The sequence below is a fragment of the Cynocephalus volans genome, chromosome 5 (genome assembly GCF_027409185.1).
Source record: "Cynocephalus volans isolate mCynVol1 chromosome 5, mCynVol1.pri, whole genome shotgun sequence".
Lineage (NCBI taxonomy): Eukaryota > Metazoa > Chordata > Mammalia > Dermoptera > Cynocephalidae > Cynocephalus > Cynocephalus volans.
Window position 1 is genome coordinate 6,122,680 of NC_084464.1, and position 24,856 is coordinate 6,147,535.

General features: G+C 43.1%; 1 protein-coding gene and 1 long non-coding RNA gene across 2 annotated transcripts; one reads left to right on the top strand and one right to left on the bottom strand.

Moving 5' to 3' along the window:
* Positions 1–1,174: 1,174 nt before the first annotated feature.
* On the bottom strand, positions 1,175–4,198 carry LOC134378309 (uncharacterized). The gene is made up of 3 exons (XR_010023625.1): positions 3,823–4,198; positions 3,677–3,729; positions 1,175–1,650 (listed from the first exon to the last, which is right to left on the bottom strand). It is a non-coding gene; the product is annotated as an uncharacterized LOC134378309 (long non-coding RNA).
* Positions 4,199–4,210: 12 nt separating this feature from the next.
* Positions 4,211–23,920, top strand: WRNIP1 (WRN helicase interacting protein 1). Its single transcript, XM_063097314.1, has 7 exons — positions 4,211–5,277; positions 7,477–7,668; positions 8,880–9,121; positions 17,711–17,940; positions 21,773–21,928; positions 22,601–22,680; positions 23,376–23,920. The coding sequence occupies exons 1-7, from the start codon at positions 4,459–4,461 to the stop codon at positions 23,649–23,651; spliced, it is 1,995 nt and encodes a 664-aa protein (XP_062953384.1). The 5' UTR covers positions 4,211–4,458; the 3' UTR covers positions 23,652–23,920.
* Positions 23,921–24,856: the final 936 nt, after the last annotated feature.

Here is a 24,856-nt window from a genome sequence, read left to right on the forward strand (position 1 = left end):
ATTTCCCACCCTCAGCAGCTACAGTGGGAATTAAGCTTCTAATATATGAACTTTGGGGACACAATTCAATCAATCCACAGCACAGGGTGTCAAACAAGCATATGGCTAAGGACACCCCAAACCAGTCTGGATGGTCAGGGAAGGCTAACAAGGACATCTCTAGGCTGAAAGGTAAATAGTATCCCAGACACAGTGGGGATCTGGGAAGGTACTCCATGGTGAGATGCATGACGTGCAGGGATAATGCAAAGGTCAAGAGTTTATGAAAACTATCTTTAGTGTTTTTCACCATTAAACATAGTGATGGCTGCTGGTTTGATGCAAAAAATAAAACTGTGTTAAGGAGATTGTTTTTCTACTTTACTAGAGGTTTTTTAAAATCAGTGATCGAAGTACAATTTTGTCAAATGTCACTTCACATTCCTCTTTATAAGATAAAGAGACCTGCTTTCTCCAATAATCGAACAATACCTAGTATTTGAATGGAAGAGGTAAAAGTATTATTCGGACACCACTGGGTGTCCTATAATGCAATTCTGACATTAAACCACCCAGAGTTAATGCCAGACCCCACTGGCTAAAGGCAAAGTCCTCCACAGGATAGCCCCCACTACAGACACCAGCCACAACTCTCAGGAACCAGTCACACTTCTGACCAAAAAGCTACAATTCAGGGGTTCCCATGACCCTTCAGGCTAATTCATTAGAACTCTCAGAACTCACTGAAAGCACTACACTTAACTAAAGTTTTATTATAAAGGAGACACACAGGGCGAGGCCTGGGAGGCCGCCAGACACAGAGCGTCCATGCTCTCTGCTCTTGGAATCCAGGCACGCCACCCTCCCAGCACATCAGTGAGTTCACAACCGGGAAGCTCTTATTAGGCTTTCATTATGTACGCATGATTAATTAAGTCATTGGATACATGACTAAACTCAAGTTCCAGTCCCCAACTGCTCCCTAGAGATTTGGCTGGCTCCAAGCTCCAACCCTAGGGGCCCAACAGGAGTCACCTCATTAGCATAAAAAAGGACTCCGATCACTCAGGAAATCCCAAGGGATTCTGAAAATCTATGCCAGAAGCCAGGGACAAAGATCAGATATATTCTTTATTATACTACAAGTATCAATAGAAAATCACTTAAAACTAGTAGAGTTCACAAAAAAGGCCAAACATGAAAGAAACTAATAAAAATCAAGGCACTTCTTTTTATACTAAAAGAAACCAGTAAGCAAACAGAGCAATTAAAAGGTCCTACTTATAATAGCAAGAAAATGTATAAAATGTATTAGTGTAAACTTAGTGAGAAATGTGGCATAGGTTCCAGAGGCTGCAGGAGAAAGTCAGGAAAGAAAAGGAGCATGAGGTTGGGTTAGGGGAGAGGAACCAGATGACCCCAGGGCTAACTTTCAGAAAGGTGACTAAAGACGGCAGGGATGACGTCATGTGGGATCAACTGGATTCCAGGGTCCAACACACCTTGGGTATGAATATGAGGGTGCAAGATGATGCCCACAGACTTGGTAACACTAGAAGGCTTATGGTACACCTGTGCTTGGGCACTGCAGCCATGCAGAGACTCTAGCTGTAGTCACTGAACAAGGAGTCTATTTGAGTCACCACTAAATCCATCATCCACATTCTGACTCTGAGAAAGGAGGACAAGAAGAAGATGGTTAAACAGATCAAAGTAAACCACCAAGGCCAGATGAAAACAATTAGCAGTGAGAAAAATTAAGTCTAAATTTTTGTTTACATTGATTTCATCTCCCGTAACCTTGTAATAGAGTTTAAATTTATTTGTATTTACACTGATTCAAAAAGAAAGTTTAAATTTGGTTAGCAAAGCAAAATAAGAGGAGGGGTGATTTTTGAAAGGTCATCACTGGCATGGTTTATTCACTTATTTATCTACCATCACCATCTAGTGGAGAAAACCCTGAATTTCAGACAGAAGGAATTCAGGAAATAATAACAGAGGGCCTACTGTGTGCCAGGTGCGAAACACTTTCACATTTCTAAGTTCATTTAATTCTCACAACACACTGTGAAGTAGGATAATTAATCCTCTTTTAGATTTGGAAACTGAGTCTAAGAAGTTAAGTAGCTTGCTCAAGGTCACACTGTGGCCAACTCAGATCCAGATTCCTGAAGTCTAACTCCAGTGGCATTTTCATCTCATAGTACATCCAAACGGCTCAACTCTATTCACAAACGTGGCCAGGGGAGTAAAATATACATACATAACATGGAGAATTCTTTGTATTTTTTCATTTTTCTTATTTTCCTTATTTATATACTATATGTGGGTAAAGCACATGTATAAAAAGCAAGCAGGATTGTAATACAAATGTGTTGTATCTTTTAATTTTTACTCCATATTACATAGTATTTTCTCATAACAAATACTTTTGAAAACATGTATTAAGTAACAATAAAGACGGACACAGAACCACTTACATCAATATGTAAGTACACAGTGTAATCTTTAAAAAGGTGCTACAATACTAACAATGATTATCCATGACTTTATTTACCATAAGTTTTTTTTTTTTTTTTGCCAGCTGGCTGGTATGGGAATCCAAACCTTTGACCTTGGTGCTTTAACACTGTGCTCTATAACCAGCTCAGCTAACTGGCCAACCCAATGAATATGTATTATTTACAGAAAAGAAATTTTAGGCCTTACGCTATTTAAAAAAAAAAAAAAAAGACATTCAAAAAACTTCAGTTGCCTAGTTTGTTACTATTCGAACATTTTTTGCATGGGTTAAGGACGACCATGTGTCCATATACAAAAGTACTTCAAAAAGTCTGTGGAAAAGTAGAATTAAAAGATAATACAAATATTTTCATAAATTTTTTGAAGACCCCTCACCATATTTCTATAAATGTTCAAAATCAGTGTAGTCTATTACATATCCAAATTTAGAAACACTTTTCTTCAAAACCTGTTTTGAGGAAAGCTCTAGCCTCTTTTCAAAGAAATAGCTGCTTCTGTGATGTTCCTGGGGTGGTTGCTTTGGGAGACAAACAGAAGACTGTAATAAAAGCTCATGATCCTCTATATTTTGCACAATTTCAAACTGTATGATGGTCAAAGAAATATATATTAACTTAACTCATGTTTCTTTAACTTTTCTATTAATCTTATTTTTGGGCCTAAGATTTTTAGTTAGGAATACTCAAGACCATCAAAAACTCGGATTTCACTCCTTGTACAATGGCAGGAGGTTGGGACACATACTATACAGCCAGCTTTAACTTTGAAAATGCGTCCTGTGCCCTTTCTTTGTTACTATCCTTTCTCTAACTCTAGTTTTCGTAAAATCATCTCAATATGAAGAGGCTCACAAAATCCTTACGCGCTTGCTCTTGGATAACTTTCAACGAGATGCTCTTGTGCAGGAGATGAAATGAAAACTCCATTTTTGCCAAATTTGAGAAAAGCCTTCACCCTCCCTCAATTCATTTTCCTCTTCTGATGACCAAAAATGCATGTTTAAGATACATTTTTTAAAGAGGGAGGTTTATAGAAAAGCAGAAAATAAAATCACAGAAAATAGTAAGACATTCAAAGATGCAGAATACCAACTTAAATTTTAATGATGTTCTTCCCATTATGGTGGGCATTTTTTGTCCCTACTACAACGCAATTTGAAATGGTTACCTACCATCACTGCGTTGTTATGGAGACAGAACGCCGCCGTCAGTGCTCAATTTGCAACTATTAAATGGCAGACAAGAGAAAAGGCCGTTGGCTAAAAAGCCAACAGATCTAACAGGGGACAGGGGTTGGGGGGGGGGTCCCTTTATTTACCTTTGTCCACTACTGAGGGGAACGTTTTTCTCGTGCGCACTTTGTTTTTTCTGTTGTTCAGGTCCTCTGTCCCGTCTTCTGTTGGAGCCTGGTGGGGGTTTTCCCCCAATTTCCCTTCCATTACGAGCAACCCGCCGCAGCCTCCTCGCGCTGCTCCCCACGCCCGTTAGGCTCCCCGGATGGGAAGAGCCTGGAAAGCCGTTCTCCACGCCCCAATCCAGTCGCGTGGCCCAAGGCTCCTCCCCGGCGTCGCGGTCCCCGAAATTCCAGCAGCTGCGCTCTTTCCGGCCCGCCCCCGGCACAGCCTCGCGCACGCGCAACTCGCCCGCCCCAGCGGCCCCTCAGAGAAGGCGGTTCGTGGAGCCGGACGTGGGTGCGCGGCGGCCTGGAGGAAGGGCCGCGGACTACATTTCCCGACGGGCCGCGCGTGGCGTTACCCGCGACCGGCCGAGGGCGGGCCGACGCGGGGGCTCCGGACGTGAGGCATGAGCGGCGCCCTCCCCCGGCCAGCGCGCGTCCTGCCGACTCCCAGAGCGAGGGTCGCGCGACGCGGGGCCTAACGGCAGGCATCGGAGGCCTCGGCGTGCTGAGGGGCTACTGCGGCCGCGCCGGGCGCCGGCGAGGTCGGCGGCCGCCATGGAGGTGAGCGGGCCGGAAGACGACCCCTTCCTGTCGCAGCTGCACCAGGTGCAGTGCCCCGTGTGCCAGCAGATGATGCCCGCCGCGCACATCAACTCGCACCTGGACCGCTGTCTGCTGCTGCACCCCGCGGGGCACGCGGAGCCCGCGGCCGGGCCGCACCGCGCCGGGGAGCGGGCCAAGGGGCCGTCGCCGCCCGGCGCCAAGAGGCGGCGGCTGTCGGAGAGCTCGGCGCTGAAGCAGCCGGCCACCCCGACGGCGGCGGAGAGCAGCGAGGGCGAGGGCGAGGAGGCCGACGACGGCGGCGAGACCGAGAGCCGGGAGAGCTACGACGCGCCGCCCACGCCCAGCGGCGCCCGCCTCATCCCCGACTTCCCGGTGGCCCGCTCCAGCAGCCCCGGGAGGAAGGGGTCGGGGAAGAGGCCGGCGGCCGCGGCCGCCGCGGCGGGGAGCGCGTCTCCGCGTAGCTGGGACGAGGCGGAGGCGCAGGAGGAGGAGGAGGCGGTGGGCGATGGCGATGGGGACGCGGATGCGGACGGTGAGGACGACCCTGGGCACTGGGACGCGGACGCTGCCGACGCCGCCACCGCCTTCGGGGCCAGCGGCGGGGGCCGCCCGCACCCCCGGGCGCTGGCGGCCGAGGAGATCCGGCAGATGCTGGAGGGCAAGCCGCTGGCCGACAAGATGCGTCCCGACACGCTGCAGGACTACATCGGGCAGAGCAGGGCCGTGGGGCAGGAGACGCTGCTCCGCTCGCTCCTGGAGACCAACGAAATCCCCTCGCTCATCCTGTGGGGGCCGCCAGGCTGCGGCAAGGTGAGTGCCGCCTTGGCCGAAGGGCTCCCGCGTCTGAACTCGACGGCCGGGAGTGGATGGAGCTAACGGTCCCAGAGCCGCGGGTGCTTCTTACGGGCGGCGAGTGCCGTCCCCCGAAAAATCCGCGCGGCCTGCCTGGGTAGCAAGCCCTGCGGCGCAGACACCGTCCGAACTGGGGCAGTGTCTGGTCCACAGGTGGAGTCGGTGATGGGCGTGAACAAGGCACACCCCCCAGATTCGTAAGACACATTTGCTGGTCGTTTTCAAAAGGAAGCTGTCTGAATTTATAGGTTTACAAGAAGCTGTGGACGCTTAGATTTGATGTACGTTTGTGTTCCATCGCCCGCCCCCCAACTTTTAGTGACCCAGTTCTCAAGGAAACAGCATGCGACAAAAATCTTAAAGGAACATTTATATATCGCATTTGTACCTATGTGGGTTCAGCTTTGAAAAAAACAAATTCTTTTTACTTCTGTTGTGCTTCCTTCCCCTCTCAGTAGTTGTTGGTTTATTCTAACAGACTGATTTTCACTTATTCTTGAGAATGTATTTGTTTAACAGGACTAATATGAAAACTCCTCTCTGCGAGTCATTTTCACCTCATGTTTCCATAACTTTTCGCATAACGCCTTGTAGTTTAGAGAAGAAACAGTACAGTTCTGTGTACCTTCGTTGGGGATTAGCACAAGTCCAGAGGAGGGCAATTAGGATATTGTGGGTCTAGAAGACAGGTCATTGGAAGAACGCTTGAGAAAAAGTGTAGGAGTTAAGCCTGAAAAAACAGAGGGCTAAGAGGTACTTAAATACAGGTTGTTCTTGACCATAGCAAGAGGGCAGAGGGAGAAGACAGCCGAGGTTCAGACCCCTTCATCCACGAACAAGGGCTTTTATGATTTTACTCCTGTTTTTCTTTCCAGCTTCATCTCCCACAACTTAACCACGCCTCCCTTTACTCCAGTTCCTGGAATGTGTCTTGCTCTTTTTGTGCCTTATTTGTGCTTATGCTTTCCCTTTGGCCAGTAGTAAATCAGATCTGTCCCATAACATTTTGTGATGGTTGTGGAGTTGTTGATTTCGTCCCCGTGGATTTTGTTGTTACCCCATTTAGGACACTGAGCAGTAACATTCTTAGCAATTGTCTGTGAAGTCTTTACATAAGGTCATGAGAATGGATAATAAGCTCTTGGTGGTCGCAGATGGCAAGAAAAAAGATTCCTAGGGAGATAAATGAGTGGATAAGCTCCAGAAAAGATGCCAGGCGAGAGATTTAATGGGCCAGGCTGTTCAGTGAGGTGGCTGGTGGTAGTCACAAGCCCACGAATATGTCACATGGGAGCCTGATTTCAAAAAGTAGGTAGGCTGGGATTTGGTACAGAAGCAGGCATGATATCTAATGGCACCATGCAACTTTTAGAAAATAAGGTGCCACCTCTCCATTCAGGAGCAAATTTGTCCTCATTAAGCAGTCTTCCCTTTTTCTGTATTGTCATTCTTAACCACTATAACGCTGACAAAATAATATTAATAACAGCATATTCGTATTTATGGAGCTCCCGTTAAATACCAGGTACTGAACAGTGTTTTCCTTAGATCTTTCCTTCGTTTTATGGTAAGTGCTAACATGACCCAAGTGCTGCTGTTCTCCTCCTAGAGTGGACATTCAGAAGTGGCATGCAGTCATTTCAAATGCTAGGTAGTTGTCTTTGGTCTCCCAACTCAAAGGCTCATTCACTCTCCTTTTCTCAGCTGCTCTGCTGAGCTTCCAGTTTTATCTGTGCTTACACCTAGGTCCTTCAGCAGCAATGTTCTCTCGGCCAGAAGAGGAAGAATTTTCTTTTCTCTTTGGCGAGAGGTCACAGCTGTCACCCAGGCTCTGCTAAATCAAGACAGCCGCTCTTTACTGGGATTCCAAAGATCTTAAAGAGTCCCCCAAAAAGGAATCAAAAGGCGTTAGGGACAAAGAAGAAAAGATCAGGATTATTCTAAAGGTTATTAAATACTTTCCTGTTTTATTTATAACTTTTTAAAAAATTTTTTAAAATGTGCTATGGTATTTCAGATTGTATCTGTGCTGCTAAGCATTCTTCAGAATTCACGTTGCTTGGTAAATAGAGCTAATGCTGTTTGTGGTAGTGCCCATGAGTGCTGGTCACTCTGCATCTGATCCGCTTTTCAAACTGTGTGTGTCTTCTTTTCTAGACCACTCTGGCTCACATCATTGCCAACAATAGCAAGAAACATAGCATAAGGTTTGTGACATTGTCTGCAACAAATGCCAAGACAAATGATGTGCGAGATGTCATAAAACAAGCTCAAAATGAAAAGAGCTTTTTCAAAAGGAAAACCATCCTTTTTATTGATGAGATTCATCGGTTCAATAAATCTCAGCAGGTATATTAACTTCCTTCTACGTTTTGGTCATTGCAAACATCAAATAGAGTATAAAGTATGCGGAATCGCTTTGAAAAGTATAAAGCACCATACGAAAGGTAGGGACTTGTTGTCATTATTAACTTTGTCTACAAGGAAACATAGGCTTGTCAATGCATCATCACTTTCCAGCCTATTTCCCCACACTTTTTCATAGTGTTTTTTGGTGACAAGAAAATGCTTTCTCTATCTGACAAATGAATTGGTTGGTATATGCCTGAGCTATACATATCAGAAAAGTAGCTTTGGATCAGGTTTCCAATTTTTAGAAATTTTTATTCCAAATATTAGGAGTCATTGTGAACAGTTTAACTTGATTCTAAGATCGTTGTTTTAATGTTTTTTATTTCTCCTCAATAAACTATTACTTTTTATTTTCAAAATTAGAGTCTTTATCTTCTGTGACTTCAGGCTCTCATCAGGCTGAAATGTTACAAGATCTAATCATTACTGTTAATTTAAATGGCTTTGTGAAATAAAAGTAAAAGGACACTATTTTTATAAACCAATGCCACTTGGATTTTTTTCTATATAGACATTACAATTTTTTTCAGGTATTCTTATTTCCTTGATATATTTTGCTGCAGCTATTTAATGACAAGTAGAAATATTTCACAAAACCCCGCTAAGCTTTTTTTTTTTTCCTGATTCAAATCTTTTTGAATAAACAGACCCTTTAGAGTTCTGACTGGATGTTAGCATTCTGGGTTTCTATTAACTCATCTTAGTATTTCCCCCAAATAAGACAGAATCTGGTAGTTATATATTCAGCATGTTTGTCAGGAAGAATAACAGTACCATTGAGTACTTGCACAGGAAGGAGATTTTGGAAATACTAATGTTTTTGTGGTTTTTTTACTCTTCTGTAAATGAATAGCTTTTGTGTATAAGTTGTGTGCCATTTCAGCCTTGGGTAGAAGATGCTTTTCTAAGTAAAAAAGTCATTTATGTTGAAACTAAATTAGAATTCTACTTAAAGCTGTTAGTCTACCAACAAGAGATCAGACTTAGACACTGGCTCCTCTGAATGTTACATCAGTATTCAGTGACTATAAAGCCGCTATTCCTGAACACTAAAGATAAAAAGGAAGGAATGGATAGCCAACTTACGTAGGATTCTGTAGGTGGCTGTTGACTGGAATCATTTTCTTCTGTTTTCCTCCCATGATTAGGACACTTTCCTTCCTCACGTGGAATGTGGGACGATCACTCTAATTGGAGCAACCACTGAAAACCCTTCCTTCCAGGTCAATGCTGCTCTCCTGAGCCGCTGTCGGGTAATTGTGCTTGAGAAGCTTCCAGTAGAGGCAATGGTGACTGTTTTAATGCGAGCGGTCAACTCACTGGGAATACACGTCCTGGACTCCAGCCGTCCCACTGATTCTTTGAGCCATAGCAGCAACAGCAGCTCTGAGTAAGTTGACCGTGTGCAGTGTCCTGGGGACACTCCTGCCAGAGAATCCCCTGGCGTGGGGCCAGAAGGGGCTGGGCATCCGCAGTGAGAGGGTGGGGACAGGGAAGAAACGGTGATCTGCTAGCAATGGAAACAAAAGAGGAGAGAAGTGTTCAGTTATGGGAACAAGGATTCTCCACAAACGTTTCCTTTCTTTTAGGATGCAGTTTCAGCCTTTTATGGGTGTGACTATAATTCTTCAAGCTTCAATGTTACTTTGTTCTTTTACTTCTTGGTGTTTGCTTTTGTGCTTAACGTTCTTTTCCTAGCACATTTTTTTAAAAGCTTGGAAGACTTATGGGAAGACTTATTGATTATTTTAAAGGGTTTATCCCCCTCATTGAATAGAACAAATTTCTAGACAACTTAACAAAACTTTTGAGATTTGTACTCAGGTTCCAATTTCTGTTTTTTCCCATAGTTTACTAATTTTAAAAACATTAAGTGAAAATTAACGTAACTGTAACCATAAAATTATTTAAACCTTTCTGCACACTCAAAAAGTTAAACTCAATTCCATGAAAGTAAAGGAATTTTGACTGAAAATGACCTACTGAAGGCTGTCCCTTTCCTCTTAGTGATTTGCTTGTATACCATGAGTACCACATGACTTCATTAATGCACAGGACAGGCGATCAGTCTGACTCCTTGGGTTAGAAGTTTTCCTTTATTTGTATTAGAACATCTTCTTCCCATGTCCTTTGTTCATGTGTTGGCTGAAGTCACACATGATCTGATGAGAGGCTGTTGCCGTCTGCCTCCTGCTGTGGACCCCAGCTGCTCACGCCTGCCCTGGGGCCAAGTTTTGGAGCCGCTTTTCTGTGAGGATTAAAGTACAAGGCATAGTTTCAGGCTCCGGGTTTAGGTTTCAACAGTCTCCCTGTATGTCTGCCTCTCCCATTTGCTCTTGTAGGATTCTGCTGTGCCTCGTGAAAGACTGGAAGCATTTGGCCACAGACCCCTGGACAGAACGGAGCTGCTTCATTTTAGAGTACAGTTGTGATGGGGTAGCCATTAGAACTGTGGCTAAAAGTGAAGTATGGAACCTGCTGGCATCAGTCAGGTGGGCTCCTACTGAGGAGCCCATTGTGTGCTGGATGCCTGTCAGGGTCTAGGGGGCTCCTGCCAGCCCCTTGTGTCTAGCACAGATTTCCCTTAACAAAATTCTCATCACAGGCTCAACAAACCATGTGGTAAAGACAAATTGAAAGAGAAAGGAGAAAAAATCCTAACATTTTTCCAGTGTATTTTTTTTCTGTGAACTGGTTATCATAAGATGTCCACAGCTTTATATGCTGCATTTTTGTTTATCTAGGGCCATTTTTATTTAATTTATGTCATCCTTCCCGGGAATGAGTTATTCAGAAACCCTCAGGTTTTTCCCTTCTCCCTAGTCATAGTGTAAGTGACAGGAGATGTGCAGTAGAACCATGGAACTCATCCTCATTTTTACAATGCAGGATTTCTTTCTGTACTTTAAAAGAGCCCCAGGTGATTATAGACACATTAAAGTTTGAGAGGATCCAGTGAAAGAATTCAGATTTCTTTATGTCTCCTGCCTTCCTGGGAGGGCTGGAAGGACAGGAACCTGTTCTTCTTGTTCATATCTCTAACATCCAGCACAATATGCCTAGCTTATATTATATGCATGGTAAATGGTTAGTGAATAATAAATCCTAGCTTTCGATATGAGAACTAGTTTAATTTTTTTATATAGTCCAGCATATAAGAAATAATTGGCCAGATATTAAATCAAATAGTATTTAATACTATTGCCCTTTTCATCAGCAAGCAGAGTGAAATAAAAGAATGCCTGTATTTAAAAAAGTAAAAAAGATTACCTGTATTGAGCTTAGATCCATTAATTGGTCTACTTGTTAGCAACTCTGAAAATAAGTTAAGTTACATTATAAGTGATTTCATAGTAGAAGTACCTGCCACCACAGGTGCCATGGGTAATTAAGAGTGGATTTTGTTGTCTTTCATTTATTTCAGCTAAAATTTCACTTTCAAATCCCTATTGACTGGCATCAGCTGTTTATACATCTTTGTGCTCATAAATCAGATTTGATTGCACTAACCTAGCTGGATGAAAAGACTTTTAACCCCAAATGATTACTTTCTCTCTCTGGGAAGCTATGAGTGTGCATTTGTATTCTTGTGTCATGTTTTGGTCCCCTAAATAGCAAGTAGAACATTTACAGAGAAACCCTAGGCTGTTGGAACCTATGCATAAGAGGAGGGATGAGCAAGCAAAGGCACTGGATTTAGAAATTAATCAACTGATACTTAGACCATTCTTGATTGTGACTTGAGGAATTGTGAGATCTCACACAGGATACACATGTATGTGATAAATTCCCATTAGAGCAAGATAAAAGTGTTCTTTAATTGTCCTCCTATATTTATTTCTTTGGTCGAAACTAAAGGTCCTGAGGCATTGGCTAAGTGCCAATGCCTTTAGAGAGTGTACAGGGTGATAAAGGCTGAAATGAGCAAATCAACTTACAGTACCATGCAGTGATCAAGCTATGTGCAGGGGCAGTGGGGTATAGAGAAGAAGCATCTAGAATGTGTAAAATCAAATGTTTCTCCTCCTAGATAAGGGGATGCTGAGTTGAGTTTTGAGGGATGAGCAGAATTTAACTGGATGGAGTAGAAAGCTCATTATCTGTGCCACAGTTCCTTTGGTTTGCATGGCTGGCTGATCAAGAGTTTTCATGTATTTTGCTCTCTAAAAGCATTTTGATCCCATGATACAAACAGTGAAGCATGCTATCTGTATACTGGGTTGATTTTGGAGACCAGGAAGCAAAATCCATGCTCCGTGGTATGATGAGCTTGTGCTGCTGAAAATGAGAAAGTGAACTAGTGTTTAATCATCTTGCACTACTTGCTGCTTGAAGGATTGTAGATTCTCAGATCATAAGACATATGCATATTCAAAAACACTTCTACGACTCAATTGTTTGTGGACCAGATAGAGTGCCTAAGTCTGTGGAGATGAAGAGGGTGAAATGAGAGATGGTGATTGCCCACTGACTGTTTAGCTAGTCCAAGTTCCAAGAGTTGCTTGAGAGAGTTGAAGTGGTGTCTGCCCTTGTGTAAGGTGCTATGGCTTCACTCTGAGTCTGGGGCTTTTCTGTAATCATCTGGAGAGGGGTGCCCCAAAACATGATGACTACAGATTTTTTCCTTTTTTGATAAAAGTTTAAACTGTTTTGCTTGTTTCTCAAAAGTAATCTTTTCTACCAAGGAATAAAAATAAAAGTAGTAGAAGGTACTGGCAAGAATGGATTGGGTATAAAGTAAATTTTAATAATCTTAAAAGCGTTTTACTATAAAGAAAAAAGGCGTATTAATATAGTACATTAATATAGCTGTTTTAATATATAGAAAAAGGTACATTAATATATTTTAATTAATATACAACACAAAGAAGAAAGGCCCCTTGAAATGATGCCATAAAAACATCAACAACCAGAAACATAGATCTCATGGACCTTGTATTAGTTTCCTGTGGCTGCTGTAACAAATTACCACAAACTGGTGGCTTAGAACAACAGGACTTTCTTCTCACAGTTCTGCAAGCGAGAAGACTAAAATCAAGGTGTCAGCTCTCTCCAGAGGCTCTGGGGGAGAGTCCTTCCTTCCAGCATCTGGTGGCTCCTGGCATTCTTTGGCTTGTGGCCACTTTACTCCAGTCTCCACCTCTGTCTTCACAGGGCCTTCTTTGTTTCCCTGTGTCTTCTCTTTTTCTGTCTTGTAAGGACATTTGTCATTGATCTCATCTCAAGATCCTTAAGTAAGTTATATCTGCAAAGACCCTATTTCTCAGTAAGGTCACATTCACAGTTTCCAGGGATTAGGACTTAACGTCTTTTGGGGTCATTATTCAATCCACTGCTGACCCCCCTGCCAGGTATATGGTATAGTGAATTTGGAAAGACATATGCTTCCTTGGGGTTAAATAGAAAGATAACATCATCTGTGAAATATATGTTCTTTCTTTATGGAGAAAATAAGTTTGGTTTTGTTTTGTTTTCATTCTGGTTATCATAGAAGCAGCAGAGTTTGGGGCTGGACACTGAAGATTTGAGATTCTGGAAACATATGCTATTGGCCAGTCTAATTACACTCATCACTGATAATAACAGTAGCTAAATTATTGAGTGCTCATGATATGGCGGGCACTGCTCTGAGCATTCTGTGTGTCTTACCTCTACAGCTCTGCAAAATAGGTATCAGTACTTCCTTTTTATGAGATGAGGAAACTGAGACAAAAAAAGGTTAGCATGTGCCCAAGATCACCAGCTTGAACATGATGAAGCCCATTTTTAAGGCATGTTGCTAACTACTAAGCTGCCTTAGTTGCTAGAAGGAGTTAGGCACCAAGTTAAAAGAGAGTGCTACTGGTGAGTGTTGCCGTTCCAACCTTTTGCTATACACTTCTTTGTGTAAGGGCAACTCTGTACTAATTTGATTAGGGACAAAAGAGTTTCAACTGTAATGCAGCAGTAGTATGTTTTAACCAGATCTGCACATCACACTTACCCGGAATACATTTTGAAAATATACATGACCAGGGTCTGTCCCTGGAGATTTGGGAATTAGAAAATCTGTGGCAAGGTATACATCTGTGTTTGAGGATAATTCTCTAACCTGGTGCACATCCCTGGTTGAGAACCACTGGACAGAGCTTGTTATCCTGACCATCTAACGTGTTACTCTGACCATGTAGTCCTTAGTGAAAGAGATACCCGGAGTTTGGTTTATAATTTAGTGGAAGAGTTTAGCCAAGCCACATATATTCTTTTGTTCTGACATGAAATAACAGGTACATTTTTATTTACTTCACTCCTCTTCCAACTTAAACATCAGCCACCTAAGTGGTATTCTCCAAATCCTGATATCATCCACCAGGAGATTAATGTGCAGAAGGATCCAAGCCCTAGAAGAGAAAAGGGAAGGAGGAAGCTTCTTGTCTTCCCCTGTTACGATCAAAGCTTTTCTCTTCAGTTGGAAAAGTGAGGTTCTCTAAGTCTGTTTTGTTTCCCGGTCTTGTTAACTAGGAAAATGAGTTTTTCCAATGCATTTATTTTAGCTGTATTTCCTCCATATGATGGAACAGTTTTTTATTACATTGTAATAACATAATTTACTATCTATTGAGTATTTCCTTGTAGGATGCTATGAAATTTTGGGCACTCTATCCCCAAAGTGGATTTCACCTCATTTAATTCTGTTCTACTTTTAGAAGGTTATTTCCAAATGCAAACCATTTTATAAGTTTATGCTTAAATTTTAAAATAATGTTAACTTCTCTAGAGTAGGAGCACTTTTTTAAGACACTTTGTGTAATAGTTACTGTTTGCTGAGGGATTTTGCACACGTCAATACAAATACCCCTCACTTCTTTGTCCTTGGCCTGGCTTCTCTCATCTGCTTCCCCTTCTAAGGTCTCAAGGTATTTTAGTACATCCTGTTTTATTACTCTGAAACTTAGCTTGAGCATACAGGGTCAGGGTATATTTGGTGATGAGTAGAGCCTTTAGAACACTCACAGTGTTCTGAACAGTGAATTTCATTTTGTAATTTCCTGTGTGACCATTGTGGGTTCCATCAGCAGCCCATTTTATTGCACAGGATTGCTGACAGATTCACTTGGATTTAAAAACACTCTCTCCTTTTGGACAGGGGTGAAGTTTGGAATGTGAGTTATACCCAAGTGGAGGAAGAAGAAAGGAGCAGTGGAGGTTTGGATGGCTTTTGCTGTGGCAGCACCCCCATCCCCCTGACTGCCAACCAGAACAGTAGAACAACTTGTACTTTTGTTAGGAGTTTCACAATCAAAGGAGGGACCCTGTTTTCCAACCACATAGAATGCATGCCCATTTTTAAAGGTTTATTCACAGCATACTTTTTTGTAAGTCTATGGAGCAGTCTGCTAGTTGGCTCCTAATTAATGAGGCCTGCCCCCTGACTATGTACAAGGACTAATGGAAATAGTAAGTACCAGGGTAGATAAAGCCACCCATCTTGTCCTTTCCCCAAGAGCACTTCATGCTTCTAAATGCATATAAAAGACAAATTCATAGGAAAGGGATGTATACTAAAACACTAATGTTAAGATAGTCTAGCAATAGATGACTTTTCTCCCTATGTCTATTCTTAAAATTTAATATAATGTACAGTTTTTTAAAAAGTAGTATTCAGAGGTCTGAATAGTTTACTTGTTTTTTGGACAATTATTTTGTTGTTAAGGATGTGAAACTATACACAGTATGATCCCAATTTTGTTTAAAAAATTGTATGTAAGGTGCACAGTTGCATGAGTGGGTGGATCATAAAGGAAATTCAACAAATGACATAGTAGCTGTTGTTATCTGTAGGTGGTGAAGATAGGGATTTTTTTCTTTCTTTATACTTCCTATATAATTTTTTTAAAGTGAATGTTTCACTCTGAGATTGTCAGAAAATTGAAGTTAGACCATTCATTGTGCAAAAATATTGGATGCCTATTCTCTACTGTGCCCTGATAAGAATAAAACATGATTCCTGTCCTTGAGGTGTTTAACATTTAGTGGGGATAGAGAGATGATGAACGTAACCAACAAATAACCCAATGCAGGGCTCAGAATATAGGATAGTTCAGTCAATTAGGATTGATTAGAGCACCTGCTTTTATTCTTTTTTTCATCCCTCAATCATCCTGCAGGCATTTTGTTGCTAGGAAGCTTTCTAAGAAGATGGAAAGCTTTGCTTTTATTAGTTCCGAGGCAGAAATGAGATGTTCAGGCAATTTTGGTTCTCTTGACGACGACCCCTCCCCCCCCCACACACAAACACACAGAGATAGTGTGCAGTAACTGAGCTGTGTTCCTTCCCCCTCTGGCACATTGTGTGTTGCCACACCCCTCTGCTGCTGGTCCCTCCATTATACATTTTCTTTGGTATGTATTCTGTCATTTTCTTCTAAGTCATTTTCCAGAAAATCTGCTAAACAGCTTCCATTTGAGAAATGGTCTGAAAACTTTACAAAGTGCCAGTGATGTGGCCTCAGCCTGTGTGTTGAGTATTCTGGTTAGGTCTCTGCTGAGAGGACCCTGCCATCAGGAACAAGGAAGATGGTCTCCAGCCTGTAACCATGGCTTTGGGGCCCAGGCTGTCAGTGAGACCGAGGAGAGTTGTTCATTGTAAAGCTAAGACAAGCCAGGTGTCTATGAGTGATGAGAGACCCACAATGAATAATTGGAAATCTTGGCTTTGGTAAATAGGGGAGCATGATGAGGCATCTTTAAGACTTTAGAAATAAATCTTTCTGTGAACGAAATACAAATTGGTGTTATTCACATTATTCACCAAGCAAAGTAGTGTGGGTGGGAGTCCAATAAGTAATTCTGCACTGACCCCAGCAAACAAGCTGGGCCCCCCTACAGAAGCCTATCCCGGCCCAGCCCAGTTGGTACCTATGCGATGTTCTCTAAGTAGCCGATTTGGACAGTCCTGATGGATTTATTAATTACTGTAGATATTTTCAGCTGAAGGTTGGTAATCACATGGGTGAACTGTAACTTTGAAAAATTATGTTTTACTTTGCACATTTGCAGGTAGCAGCTCAACAAGGAATGAGTAAGACCTCTAAATAACAAAATGTCTTAAATATATTGTCTACCTCAAGTAGGAACAGAAAATTCTGCTGAATCAGACTTAAAAACTAATCACAGACCTGCTTTATGAAGGTCCATATTTAGAAATGTGATTGTAAATTTTAGTCCTGACATACAGAGAGAGGTCAGATGACTTCCATGGCTCTCTTGGCTCAGTTCTGGCAGCGTTTATTATCAGTTCCCTGGATTGCGAAGTCTCTGCTCCCCTGTGCAGATTTCATGTGATTAGCACGCACTCTGGAGCGACCTTCTGCAGTTCTGAAAATGCCTGGGCCAACATTCCAGAGACCTGCTTCTAGGTCTCGCTGTGCGCAAGTAACTGGGGACCTGGTGTGTTGGTTATAAAGTGAGAGAATTGAGCCACAGTTCCCTCACTTTGACGTTTGTGAAGTGAGGGAATATTAGCCTTTCAGAGCTAACATTCTGATGCGATGCCATCTCTTCCCTGTGTGAAAAGCAGCAGAAGCGTACCTGTTTCCTCAGGATGTGGGCTGCCTTTGAAGCATGTTTTCCATACACTGTAATGAAGTGCAAGTGTTTCTAATAGTTTTCACTGCTACATAGAACCAGAGAGATCATGTGTCAACAGACATTCAGCTTCTGCTTCACACAAGCTTATATGTGTGAACTTGTCCAGTGAGATGCCCTCATGGCTCATAAAATACAGTGCAGTACCCTTGCCACTCATAAGATCTGGTTAGTTGTTAGTCTTGATAATGCTTAACCACGTTAACAATGTGAGTTTGGAATAAGGCAAAAAAGCCTTGAACTAAGATAGTTTTTTAGTGATCTTGCTGAGAAGTATAGTTTCCTAACACCTGCTACAGAATGAGAAGCGTTTAACCTGAGCGTGGCAGTAACTAACACTGTTGTGTTGCAGGCCCTCCGTGTTCATAGAGGATAAAGCAGTAGACACTCTGGCTTACCTCAGTGATGGGGATGCCCGAGCTGGGTTGAATGGACTGCAGCTGGCAGTGCTGGCCAGGTTAAGCTCTAGGAAGATGTTCTGTAAGAAGAGTGGACAAACCTATTCTCCCAGTAGAGTTCTCATCACTGAGAATGATGTGAAGGAAGGCCTCCAGCGATCCCACATTTTATATGACCGAGCAGGTAAGTGAAACTAGAGCAGTGAGTGAGTGCACACAGTCTTATATCCAGGTGCCCTGAGCATGCCCATGGTTCTCAGTTGGGTCTCCAAATTGGCAATAGAATTAATAAACCTCCCATACAGGCCTGACCTTTCTGAAGAGAGCATAAAACAGAAGCTGCCTAATAAGAATCAAGAGGAGTTTTAGGGTTTGCAAATGCAGGCTTCACATTCGTCTTATAAGGTAGTGAGATCATTTCCCATTACTCTCTGGTAGCACCTTGTAGAACACAAGCACTTTTGAAAGCTGGTGCATTCAATTGACAGTGAATAATTCTATGATCATTTGTAATGGTGGTAAATAAGAGGATTTTTGCAATAAATGATTTATTAGTTTGAGACTTAAAATTCGTAATTTCTTGAGTCTAAACTAAAAATTAAATATACATGGATCATGATGCTTTCATTTTGTAGTAGATTTTTTAAAAATTTAATTTTATAGTGTGCACTTATCTGTTTGCATAGAATTGTATTAACAGATACCAGATTTGATAACAGTTCTTATTAATAAATCTGTGACCTGGCATTATGAAGTGTCGTAAGCGTGGCACATTTGCATCTTTTTATAAAAGAGGTGAGAGATGAAGATAATGTACCGTGGGTTAGGCTGGACTTCTGGTGCTTGAGCATCTGTGTGACTCTGGATGGAATCTTATGGCAGTAACTGTGGAATAGACTTTCCACACCTTTAAAAGCTATGCCAGAAAAGGAGGCTGATAATTGAACATTCTAGATCTCGCATAGGCTGTGCCAGACTGACAATATTTTCTGATGACAGAGGGTCCTTCTTACTGGTTAGAAAAGGGGGTGTAGGAGTTTAAGAATGACTTTGGTCTTAGGTACCACCTCTTCATGAGTGAACACGCTCGCTGCACAGCCTTGGAGACTGGCTGAAGCTTTTTGGCCCCAATGCACTCAGCTGATGGTAGTGTAGGCTGTTAATTAGTGCTAAAGACACATTGACACATTGACCAAACAGTCCTGTCTGCATTCTGACATGAACGTGCCTCTCAGCAAGGCCCTTCTCAGATGGCTAGCTCTCCCTGGTGCTCTTGAGTATCATATGAATGTTTGAAAAGTAAAACATTCTAGTTGTAGAGCCCTATTTGCTTTTGGCCAAATACGAAAATTGGAGATATAAACAAAATAAACTGTAAGAGGTAAAAAGAGTCCCAAATGCTGGACTCCCCATTGTTCCTGGGCTTTCTCCCTTCTTGTGAGTGTCCCAAAGGAGACTCTTCATTTTGGCTGTACCGACTGGGACCATTCTTTCACATGTTATCAGATTGTCAATTAAAATCCATATAGCATCACATTCCCTAACAGTCAATTATTGAGTATTTTACAGACTTTTTAAAAAATTCTCAACCTTAGGAGATAGCTATTAACGTCATCCCCATTTTACAGATGACAACATTTGCCTAGGTTCACAAAGCAAGTGGTAAGGTTGATCCTCAAATCCAGGTCAGACTGTCTACCAAGACAGTGTCCTTCCCTACTGTCTGTGCTTGCCTCCACGCCAGCCCTGTTCCTGAGTGGTCACCCCTCACACATACATGCGCACACATGTACATGCAGAGCAGGTATTGAAGGTATCCAGTACCAGAAGTCCTACTTCCTGAGCCCCTCATTGCATCAAAAGGAGCCATGGGACCCCCTTGTCTCCATCTCTGTGCTGCCCAGGAGGAGCTGCGGTAGTGGAAGCTACATGGTGCCAGAGCCGTGAGAACCCTGCACTTTGCACATCTTCCTGCAGACACTCTTCAGGACAACTGAGGTGCTAGAGAGATGTTCCCTTACAGGCTTTGTTCTATAAGCAGGGATGGTAGAAGCATTGCCCTGGAAACCTGTTAGCTTATACACTTCTGCCTCTTTATAACTGTCGAGACAAAGACCCTACTCCCAGAGTTTTTATTATTTCTTTTAATGTCCCCTAGTATGTAGTTACCCACTCGTAGGATCCAGTAATGAGTTCAGGTGTTTCTGCGTCAAAGTGCAGAGATTTCCAAATGAGAACTTCTTTGCCATGCATTGACATCAGGGTTCTATATAACAATGTGAAATTTCAGGCTATAAAGCAATATGTAGTAAAAGCAAAAATAGAAGGTAGCATCAAATAATCATAGTATCTAACACTGATACAGTGTTTTTGTAGTGCTTGCTCTGTACCAGGTGTGTATTCTTCATGCAACCCTGTGAGGTAGGTGGTCTTGCTATCTGCATTTTACCGATAAGAAGCCTGAGACATAGGGAGGATCAGTAACTTGGCTGTGGCCACAGTGCTGGTAAGTTTGGGGTCAGGCCTGACTACCTGGTTCCATGCTCTTGCCCACTCTGCTGGTGGGATTGTCCCTCATGTTGACCCCAGTAAAGGTGGCAGAGGATGAGTAGCCTGTGTTGACAGAAAGTGGACTAGAGGTTGATATTTCCATCCTTTCATACCTGTGCATTTGGCCGGGCCAGCACGCCCCAGTCCTCCTCCCCACCTCCAGGCCAGCAGGGTGGGAGCGTGGGCCAGACCATGTGAGTTTCATGCAGGACACCTTCCCAGCCTGTGTCCATGGCATTCTGATTTCACTAAGGAAGCCCTGAGACAGGGACCACCTGGTTTGTCCACAAAAATCTGGGCTGACACCATTGATCTGCCCTGGTTCTCCTTGGAAGCCAGAGTCCCTTGGGCCTGGCCACCAGCCTTTGGGGTCTTTCCCCTTTGGCAGGCCAGCATCTTGTCACTGTCTCTCCTCTCCATCTGAAGACCAAGTGTCATCTTACCAGTGCAGTCAGCTGCCAGGATTTGTTACTAGGGCCTGAAAGCTGTGCCCAGCAGGACGCGGGATTATTGTTGACATTGACTTATAGACCAGGTGCCTCTCTGGAAGGGCTAGTGCTCATAAGAGTGACATCCTTTGTCTCCTCGTGAGGAGGGGGTGCCCTTGTCTTGAGCCTAAGTAAGAGAGGATGGTTAGAAAATAGTGAAATGTCTGCACATGCCACTGCCTAGTTCCTGAAAATTGTTTAGCTATAATTTTCCACACTTAAATATGTTTTTTGTAACACATTTCACTGCTTTGTTTCCATATGAACCTAGGGTAAAAAATGGGATAAGCCCAAGTAGTGAGAGAGCGGGGCTCCAGTGCCTTCAGGTGAGAGCTGCTAGTTCGTGTGTCAGTCCTTCTGAGGTCCTGCCATGCAGGTGTCCCCATGCCGAGGCTGGCAGAGGCAGTTTTAAATGACCACAGGCCTCAGATATCAGAAAGGCAGCTGGGAAAGACTTTTAGGAACAAATGGGCTATAACAGCTGCCCCTTGCCCCTTGAGTCCCCATCCTAATGGCGACAACCAGGCCCATAGTCAATTTTCCTCAAATAGACAGTGAGGGCACAGGATGAAACAAGGACATGAGACTCACTCTCCATTCACTCTTGTCTCTGGCCTACCTGCTGTGGTCTAGGAGGATCACCTTTCAAAGTGAATATTCCCTTCCCCTCACCTTGAGTGTCTGTGCGTGCCCTCAATGTGGACAGCCACAGGTTTCTCCAGCAGCATCCTCTCTTCTGAGTGATCTAGTTTTCCAAACAGGCACCCCAGCCCCACAGAGAACCATGCTGGGACATGTTCCAGGATTTCACACAAATGGCATTTGCAACCTCCTGCTGTTGGAGCATAGTTAGAGGACAGCTGTCAAACCCCACTCTCCTCATCTTTCCTTCCTTACAATCAGCTGGTTGAAATAAAGGTGTGGCTCAGGTACCCCTCCTGGGAGCCGTGTGTGAGTGGTGCTCTTTGTGGTGTCTAGGAGAAGAACATTACAACTGCATCTCCGCCCTGCACAAGTCCATGCGGGGCTCGGACCAGAACGCCTCCCTCTACTGGTTGGCTCGGATGCTGGAGGGAGGAGAGGACCCACTCTACGTGGCCAGGAGGCTTGTGAGGTTTGCCAGCGAGGACATAGGTGAGTGTGATGGAGGGGCCCACAGCCCCAGGTTCATGTGGTGGGGTGGCATGACAGTGGAAGAAGATAAGGCTTTATGTGTGAGCTCAGTCTTTTATTCCGTGGTGTGCACGTGCTTTTGAGTGTTTGTGTTCGTAAAGTCACCATTTTCTGTCTCCTCTTCAAGAATGTTCTTACTAACAAGTGGCTGTTAAGAGTATTGAAATAAAAGAGGCACTTTTAAATTTGCTTTGCAGTCAGGTGTGCGGGTTTTCATTGGACAGCTCCCAAAGTAGAAGTAGGAGACTTTGGACACTATTTAAAGAAAAAGATCAGACGAGCTTTATTTTTCTTTTGTCTTACTAAATGTTTTGTTTTTAATGAATGCAACCTTGTGAATGTCTTCATGGCCTTTGTTCTTTATGTTTGTTCTACATCATCTCTTATTTTTCCTAGAAGATGTAGAGTTTTTATGCACAAGGAAATAATTCTTGACACCACACAGTAACTGCTCAGTAAATATTTCGTGAATAACTTAACGTGATCAGAGTTAAGCCAATCTGTTGTGCTAACTGGGATTGTTTTGGTCACCAGGTCTACAAGCAGTAATGGTCTCAGGTTGCAACAGCACATGGATAAATCAGAATGATAGTATGACTTAACTTTTCCTTTGTCTTTCTGTGTGTGTGGCAGGTCTGGCAGACCCGTCTGCATTAACACAAGCAGTTGCTGCCTACCAAGGCTGTCATTTTATAGGCATGCCCGAATGTGAGGTAAAGTAATCAGCTCAGTTCTTTGCAAATCAGTTCCTTTCTCGGTCTCTGTCCCTTTGTGGATTTGAATGTACGTCCCCCTCTTCACCACTGATATATTGGGCCCACTGAATAAGCTGCTTGGCTTTTGAACTCCCATTATAGAATCTTAGATGTCCAGAGAGAGATGAGACCTTTGGTATGAATGAGCTCACATTTTTGAGCCGTCCTCAGGAGTCCTGGGGTTCCGAGGAAGTGCCCCAGGCTTTGGGGGAGGGGGCAGAAAAGTTGAAGGAGCTGAACAGGAAGCCTCTGCAAGTTCACCCCCAAGTAGAGCAGCTTTCTATTCTTCTGTTTTATATGGAGGGTCTTGAGACAGTTCATGGAAGAATTCATATTATTTTTTCAATTCTATTTTTCCATGGCCTTTTTAAAATACTTTCATATATTAGGGTTTAAGAAAAATTTCATTTAGTTAAAAGTTATTCAGTTTAAAAGAAATAAGTAAAGGCCAGTGGTCTTGTTTACCTCTTGCTTCATAGGAATTTCTTCTCTCTATGATAGGTGGTTATCCAGGCTGTAGGCAAAAGGGGGGATGATAAAAGCATAGGAGAATCTTTTAAGAATTAACTAGAGCTATCTATCCTTGAATATTCTGTGAAACAGAAACTTTCTGACACCTTCCTAGTAAGTGTGTCCTTCTGTGTCATTCCTAGGTGCTTCTGGCCCAGTGTGTAGTCTATTTTGCCAGAGCCCCAAAGTCCATTGAGGTATATAATGCCTACAACAATGTCAAGGCCTGCCTGAGGAACCATCAGGACCCTCTGCCCCCGGTCCCCCTGCACCTGAGGAACGCACCAACCAGGCTGATGAAGGATCTGGGCTATGGCAAAGGCTACAAGTATAACCCCATGTACAACGAGCCTGTGGATCAGGAGTACCTGCCCGAGGAGTTGAGAGGAGTTGATTTTTTCAAGCAAAGATGGTGCTGACTCTCTTAGGATGTGACAGCAGAAGGATGCTGCTTTTTTTAGGGAGGGCCAGAAAGAAAGAGTAACTGGATTGTGAAGTTGGTTGCCTGGCGGAAGTTAAAACAGACCAACATTTTGTGCTAGAAGTATAAGAGTTCCGTAGGTGGAGGAGCAGTTACTTCAACTAAATGTGTAACATTGAAATTGTGTTCATTTGCACTCTGTGCAATGGTTATGCTTATGAAAATATCTGGCAGCTTTGTGCAATGAATAAATGTTATAAGGAATTATCTATTTTGTCATAGTATTTAAGTCATAATGTCATTTCAGAATTCAGTTCTGTAGGATTTTTTTTTCTTTAAAAAATGTATATTCTGGGTAGTTTCGATTGGTAAAAAAAATGTAATTGTGATTTAATACTGCATAGTGTTTTGGGTATTTTTTTTATATGCAAAGGTCTTATGAGCCAATAAAACTATTTCAAAGTACTCTAATTCTTTAATGTTTTTCCCGCCTGGGATGCTAAGTACCAATATCCGTCACTATTGCATTTTGATAGGTAAATACTGTGAAAGAAGAGTCATCGTAGGTGAAAAGACTGGAAAGCTTAACGAAAAGTCAGAGTATCTTTCTGAACATTAGTTATGAGATTTTAAAGAATTCGCACACGTAGTTTTGAGTGGCTTGTGTGAGATTCCAGTGGTCCCCTGCCTGTCCCTCTGCACTTCCTTGTTTCCTCCTGCAGCTCCTGTTTCTGCATAGTGATTCCTGTTTTACTCTGTGTTTCCTGAAGTTGCCTGTGCCGCACCCCCTCAGCTAGTGTTCGTCATACCTACTGCTGATTCTTGTCAAACTCCTTCATTGCCATGCGGTGCACATTCACACAGGATGGTCTCTTCAGCTAGTGGGTCAGTTCTCTTCCCCCGTTGGTGTGGTCCCTCCTGGGGATCCTCTGTCATCCTGGGGCTTGCTATGCCTTTCTCCTGGGTGAGAAGTCCTATTTCCTGGATGTTATGTCTTGCCTCTTGGTTTATTCCACTATTTTGGTACAACACATCTAGTAGTTTCATCAGGCTGGAGAGACAGTGCATTGCAGAGGCTTCGTCAGCACTCGTGGGCCTCCCTTCTTGCATCTGGACTGGGGGTGCTGTAGTGCGTGGCTGGTGTCCTGAGACTCCCTCCAGCATTGCCTCTCCCCGCACACCATGTTCCATTGCAGGATCCTG

What these genes read in the sequence shown, in the direction of transcription:
- WRNIP1 (XM_063097314.1), top strand. Translation starts at nt 4,459, where the DNA reads ATGGAGGTGAGCGGGCCGGAAGACGACCCCTTCCTGTCGCAGCTGCAC. An exon ending in GGCCGCCAGGCTGCGGCAAG is followed by an intron (nt 5,278 to 7,476) that starts GTGAGTGCCGCC and finishes CTTCTTTTCTAG; the next exon opens with ACCACTCTGGCTCACATCAT. An exon ending in GTTTGCCAGCGAGGACATAG is followed by an intron (nt 21,929 to 22,600) that starts GTGAGTGTGATG and finishes TGTGTGTGGCAG; the next exon opens with GTCTGGCAGACCCGTCTGCA.